At 58.6% G+C, this 6,460-nt stretch overlaps 1 protein-coding gene across 1 annotated transcript; it reads right to left on the bottom strand.

Moving 5' to 3' along the window:
- Positions 1–2,652: 2,652 nt before the first annotated feature.
- LOC118905204 lies at positions 2,653–5,403 on the bottom strand. Its single transcript, XM_036871710.1, has 3 exons — positions 5,386–5,403; positions 4,018–4,866; positions 2,653–3,790 (listed from the first exon to the last, which is right to left on the bottom strand). The coding sequence occupies exons 2-3, from the start codon at positions 4,171–4,173 to the stop codon at positions 2,738–2,740; spliced, it is 1,209 nt and encodes a 402-aa protein (XP_036727605.1). The 5' UTR covers positions 4,174–4,866; positions 5,386–5,403; the 3' UTR covers positions 2,653–2,737.
- Positions 5,404–6,460: the final 1,057 nt, after the last annotated feature.

The following is a 6,460-nucleotide window of genomic DNA, read 5'->3' as shown; positions in this document are numbered from 1 at the left end:
TTTATTGCGATGACTAAAACCATTGTTAAAGAGAGAAGTTAACAGGCCGTTTCCCTAGAGGCCCGAGGCAAGACCGTGTGAGGCAGGGTGAGCAGAGGTCAGCGTGGCCGGCAGGCGGGCCATGAATGCGGCGTCACCGCCAGACTGACCTGGAATCATCACTCCTGCCCTTCTCGGCAAAGTGTCTGACTGAGGTGAAAAATTGAAATTAGTTCATTTAATTTTAACTTCATCCATATACAGCATGAGTAATGAATTAAGGCTCCAGACAGGTTGAAAATATAATCCAGCCGCAGCAAAAATGCAATTCAACCCAGAAAACCACCGGGTAATAACCTGACGGGGAAAAAACCCACATGGAAGAGTCGGGGGAGGCATGCACATAACAGCAGTATCTAAGGAGCGGGAAGGAGCCCGGATACATCCAGTGTCCTCTGTGCGTCGGCTGTGCGGGCCACAGAGGTCACCTCTGCGCACGGCGGCAGCATGCCTCCCCAGGACTGGGCCGGTGGTCTGTTATTTCTACCCTCCGGCCTTTGCTCCCTCTGTCTCTGTCTCTGTCGCTCTCTGTCTCTGTCTCTGTCTCTCTGTCTCTGTCTCTGTCGCTCTCTGTCTCTGTCTCTCTGTCTCTGTCGCTCTCTGTCTCTGTCTCTGTCGCTCTCTGTCTCTGTCTCTCTGTCTCTGTCTCTGTCACTCTCTGTCTCTGTCTCTCTGTCTCTGTCTCTGTCGCTCTCTGTCTCTGTCTCTCTGTCTCTGTCTCTGTCTCTCTGTCTCTGTCTCTGTCGTTCTCTGTCTCTGTCTCTGTGTCTCTGTCTCTGTCGCTCTCTGTCTCTGTCTGTCTCTCTGTCTCTGTCTCTGTGTCTCTGTCTCTGTCGCTCTCTGTCTCTCTGTCTCTGTCTCTGTCGCTCTCTGTCTCTGTCTCTGTCTCTCTGTTGCTCTCTGTCTCTGTCTCTGTCTCTCTGTCTCTGTCTCTGTCACTCTCTGTCTCTGTCTCTCTGTCTCTGTCTCTGTCGCTCTCTGTCTCTGTCACTCTCTGTCTCTGTCTCTGTGTCTCTGTCTCTGTCGATCTCTGTCTCTGTCTGTCTCTCTCTCTTCTGACAGCTCCATTCAGTCCCCACCAGGTGCCAGAGTCAGGCCAGGACCTCCGTCTCCCTCTGGGGGTGGAGGGGGAGCTTCACGTCCCACGCTGGTCAAATCTAACTGCTCCGAGGAAGCAGTTTGAAGGAAACTCAAAAAATGCAAATTAAAAAAAAGAAAGCCAAATGTGATCATTTCTGTGTTTGGTTGGTGGCGGCGGGATGGGCAGAATGGCAAAGAGCAGAATTTTCTGGAAAAGAGAATCACCTTTAATTTGAGCAAGCACTCCAACAGGCCCCCAGTTCTCCAAAAGAAAAAAGTCCCAGGCTACGGACTTTACAGAAAAAAGAGATTTTTTTTTTTTAAAGAGAGGTCTCAGTTATGAAAAGAGAAACTGCTGTGTGCTTGTGTGTGTGTGCAATTTGTGGTGCATATACCTGGGATGTATTGACGAATACCCTGTGCCCAAGGAAAACGGCGGGAACGAGAAGGAAACCCGTCCCCGCCATGAGGAGGGACAGTGAGACTCCCTGGGGTGGCAGCGCCGGCGGGTGTGGACTTCGCGTGCTTCCTGTCTTTTCCCTCCGCCGCCCTGTCCCCGGGGACACCTGCTCACACAGCGCCCTGCACGTGGTTCTGGGCAGGGGGCAGCCGGGGGGCTGTCGGTGTCCGGCGCTGGGCAGTGTGGTGGGCACACGACCGGCCCCGAGGGGACTGGGGGCAGGTTCGCAGGTTCAGGGTGTGGGTGGGAGCAGCCAGGAGGGAGGAGGCTGGGGGGTCTCAGGGATCCGCAGAAACATCCGAGGACGGCGGGCACTGGGCACAGAGACTCATCCTCTGCACCGGGCGGCTTGACTCCGCCCGAATCCCCTGTGTGCGCCCTCAGGACACCATGCCCTTCGCAACCTCACCTGGCCGTCAGGTGCAGCGGAAGTGAGGTCCCGCTGGATGAGGGCCACGCGGCGCAGAGCCCAGCTAGCTGGTGGAGCCCCCAGACCAGGGGAGGTGCCCCCTGCCTCTCCGCTGGCCGAGATGCACGAAAGCCCACCTGTGAGCAGGTGTCCCCAGGACGGGAGACGTGGAGTAAGGCGTGCAGACCCGGGTGGTTTGGGACCTGCAGCTGGACTTCCCGCGAACTTGTCTCGCCTCCCAACAGAACGAAAGCCTGCAGCTCCAGTGCAGAAGCCGCCGGCCCCGCAGAGCGACGCAGCCCTTGAACGATGCCTCAGCTGATGGATGGGCGACGGGTGGGCACCATCCTGGGCCTCCAAGAGTGGAATGCATGGCGCTGGTTAATAATTGTTGCAAACTGATCATTATTGAAATTGCTGTGTCAAAATGTTGACATGATAATACTTTGGACATATTAAGTTAAATAAAATACATTATAGACACTGACCTCACCTGTTTCCTTTTACTTTTTTTTTTTAACATCTTTATTGGAGTATAACTGATTTACAATGGTGTGTTAGTTTCTGCTGTATAACAAAGTGAATCAGCTATACATATGCATACATCCCCATATCCCCTCCCTCTTGTGTCTCCCTCCCACCCTCCCTATCCCACCCCTCTAGGTGGTCACAAAGCACCGAGCTGATCTCCCTGTCCTTTTACTTTTTCAACGAGGCTGCTGGAAAGCATGCCTCACACATGGCTGGCATCACACTGAGGGCAGCACGGCTGTGACCTGCATCTCCTCAGTACCGGCCCCGCTTGGGCTGGGCCCAGAGCAGGTGCCCTGTGAAGACTTCTCAGTGATGGACGAAAGCCCCATTTCGAATGTAGCAGGAAGGAAATCTGGTGCCCCCCTGCCCCCGCCGATGGCCAGCAGGTGTGAGCGCTCCTGGCCTCCCTGCAGGCCTTTGAGACCTCTGAGAGGAAGAGGTGGGCCCCCGGGCCAGCCCCCGCTGTCCCTCCCGTTGGAAAAGGCACGTCGTCTTCCCCCAGGGCTGACCAGCTCCTCCTGACGCCCCGGGGTGGCCATGTAGCGAGGCCCAGCCGGGGGACACGGCTTTCCTCTGGCTTGAAAGCGCAGACGTGATTCAGGAGAGGGCAGCGCTGACCACCTTCGCTTGAACTGGAACCGCAGACCAGGGAGCTGTGAGCCGGAGCCACCAGGAAAGCCCTCCCCACGAAGACCCGCCCCACGAAGAGAGCCCGCTGAGGGGAAAACCAGCAGGCAGCGCGGGGCAGAAGCAGGGGAGTGTGGTGGGCCCTGGGGAAGGAGGGAGGTGGTCGTGCTGCCCAGTTTGGGCCAGTGCGCCAGGCCGAGGGACGCCACCCGCCCCCAGACTGCGCAGTGACAGGGCCCCTGGGACCCTCCGTGCCCCTTAAACCAGGGTGACCGGGTTTCACTCATTTGCATGCAAAAGGGTCCCACTAATACGGCCACCCTGAGAAGCTGGAGTAGAGGTGCGGGGGGCAGATACATCACTAGCACTTTTTTCCTGAGAGCAAATGTTTCAAAGGCCTCAGGGGAGACGAGCGGCCTGTATCCAGCGGCTGATCCGGTGGGGGTCAGCTCACCCCCACGGGCAGCTCCGAGGTCCTGCCTGCTCAGAACGCCCGCGCGCAGGGGCGCCCGCAGCTGCCCGTCTCCACCGAACCCACAGCTGGACCGCTCATCTGCTTCCGGTGGACGCCTCTTGGGGCAGGAAACACGAGCTCCCTGGACACTCTCTGGGACGGGGGTGGGTGGGGAATGCTTGCAGGGCTGAGAATAACGTAAATTAGGGAGGGGAGAACCTATTAGTTAATGTATCGGTGAACTTACCTATGGCTGCTGAAGAAAAATTAGGCATAATTTAAAAGTACTTTTGCTTGTCGAAATATTCCCTATGTACCACCCTCTAACATTCATGGACACACACATACACCACAGATTTGACTGCGGGACCCTGGAGTGAAGGGGGCTTTGGACTACTTAGGGGCTGCACACACCTGGGGAGTCCGTAACCTCCCGGCATCTCCGTGTCCTGGCTGGTGAGACAGAGGTGGTATCAGCTTCGCAGGCAAGCCCCACCGTGACTGAGGAGACGCAGCACGGCGACACTCTGACCGCTGGCCCTGACGTTTCCCCCAAATCGAGCTGTCCATCGTTAGAGCCAGTGGGAGCTGGGGCCCCTGCCAAAGGACACTTTTAGGGAGAACCCGGGTGCCAACAGACCGAGTTTCACCTGAGAACACCTTTCCTTGGCCCGCAGTGAGCCGGGGGCAACCGGGGCCTGTCCCCAGGGAGGCCCCCCGGAGGCGGCCCTCCGCCTCTTGGCAGCAGTGGGGGGGGGGCTGGGCCTCGCTCAGGGTCCCCGCTGCCACCCGGGCAGATCTCACCACTTGGGAGAGGTTTACGTGGCAGAGACGAGCCGGGGTGCCCGGGCCTTCGTGACAGCTGCCTCCCAGTCCCTCCCCGCTGGACGGAGATGCAGCCTCCCCTCGCTGTTCTGATGCGTTTCCAGTGGGGCCTAAGTCCACACGTGCGCTGGGCACTGAAGTGGGTGCATTGGATGATGAGCGGACCGGTGGGGTCGTGCTGCAGGGCAATTTCAGGAGGACGGAAGGGACCACGCCGTAGCAGCTACTGATGGAGAATCTCAGGAACAGGGTCCAATGCTCCCCGCCTTCTGGAAGTGGTGATTCAGTCCACTTCGTGTCCCAAGGACCGCGGCTGGGGACTGCCAGGAAGAAGCAGGAAGGCAGCAGCCCACTAGGGGTCACCACGCCGTCCTCGTTAAGCGCCAGCTGCGTGCCTGGACCTCGACACAAGTGAGCTCTTTCGATCCCACAGCATCCCTGCAAGACCAGCACCATGGCTCCCACCACCAGGAAGCTGGTGCTGTATAAGGGGAACGGTTCCCCTGTGAACTTGGGGTGATGAGTTCATTCCAGTGGGAGAATGGGGTCCAGGTCCCCTCTTAGCACCTGGGACCCCGCAGGTGCCATCAGCGTTATTCACACCTGCCGTGGGCGCAGAAAAGCCCTGAGGCTGGTAGGCTTGGCCCCAGTCCAGACCAGCTCCCAGAGGCACTTCGCCCTCCCTCAGGTCCCATCACTTGTTACAAAGCTCTCAGGGCCTGCCCGCTGGACCGCCCCCCATCCCCCAGAGGGGCACCTCGCACCCAGGCTCCCTTCAGCGCGCTGTGTCCCTAGACAACGTGAATCCCCTACCAGCTGATCGCCTGACTTGCGACTGCCCTCAGCGCCAGCCCTGGGTCTTCTTCATGGGCTGCCTGCTCTCGGGATGCACGCACCTGGGGCTGCCCACTCCAGGGTCAGAGCGAAGCTGCACGCAGCCCCAGAGGAGGCGATTACCTTTTGTCCCAATGCACAAAAGACTGGACGTGCCTGAGAACTTGCTCCAAAACACACACGGTCCGGGACACTCCACGAGGGTTATACCACCCAAAGGACACGGTACAGTCAAGTCTTGATCCCTGGATTCCTTCTGAGACCTTTGGGAAGGGAGGGGAGACACGGGGAAGTGGCAGGGGCTGCTGTCCCAGGTCACCAGCCAGGTGACCGCGGACAGGAGACGCCCTCCCGGGGCCTCATCCGTAACTCAGGGGCTGCGACCCTTTCCTTCCACTGAGCACACCAGCAGAAGAGTTTTAGGTCCTGCCCCTGGGGAGAGGGCCCGCTGTGAGCCAGGCTCTGGGGACACAGGAGGGCACCGGAAGTGGCCCGTCCCTGAGGGGGTCTCCGCAAGCCTCCACACACGGACCGAGAGCTGCTGCCCACCCCACGACCCAGCCGCGTCTTCTACCTGCAGGTGCACGGTGCTGCGCGGAGCAGGACGTTTGGCCAACGTAGGTACAGAGAAAAGGACACAGAACAGGTAAGGACATCATTCTCTCCAAGGGCGGGAAGGGGGGGCCTGGAAGGACACGGGCAGCCCGGACTCACTGCAGGGCCAGCCCCCGAACCAGCAGGACCGAGGGGGCGCCCAGCGTGAGGCTGGGAGAGAGAAGTCTGGGACCCTCCTCGGGGTGGGGGAGGGGTGCAGGGGGGCAAAGACGCACCTCGGGTCAGGCAGCTGGGCGCCAGGGAGTCCCGCAGAGAAAGGAATGGTCCTGACCTTCGATCAGAACTAACCAGAAAGAACCCAGGTCCCACGCGGCTCAATCTTGGTTTAAAGTAACATTCGAGCAGCAAAGTCCAGCTGCTGGAAAAATGAAAGTTTTAAACATGCCTAAGTTCTGTGTTTCTGTCTTTCTCTGCCTCCCCTCCTCCTCCCCCTCCGGCCAAAACACCTCCACCCACCCCCAGGCGGAAATACAAGCAAAATTCTCAGCAGCACTCCTTAAAATTCTTCTTTGACATTGCTGCCACTCCCCAAGGTTCCACACTCGTGGCCGCTGCTAAAAATCTTTCTTTTCCCTTCTGCTCT

This window comes from Balaenoptera musculus, chromosome 12, assembly GCF_009873245.2.
Source record: "Balaenoptera musculus isolate JJ_BM4_2016_0621 chromosome 12, mBalMus1.pri.v3, whole genome shotgun sequence".
Lineage (NCBI taxonomy): Eukaryota > Metazoa > Chordata > Mammalia > Artiodactyla > Balaenopteridae > Balaenoptera > Balaenoptera musculus.
Note: the sequence above shows the minus strand (reverse complement) of the source record. Positions and strands in the feature narration are given on the sequence as shown.

What these genes read in the sequence shown, in the direction of transcription:
- LOC118905204 (XM_036871710.1), bottom strand. Translation starts at nt 4,173, where the DNA reads ATGGACAGCTCGATTTGGGGGAAACGTCAGGGCCAGCGGTCAGAGTGT. An exon ending in GGAGGTTACGGACTCCCCAG is followed by an intron (nt 3,791 to 4,017) that starts GTGTGTGCAGCC and finishes CGTTATTCTCAG; the next exon opens with CCCTGCAAGCATTCCCCACC.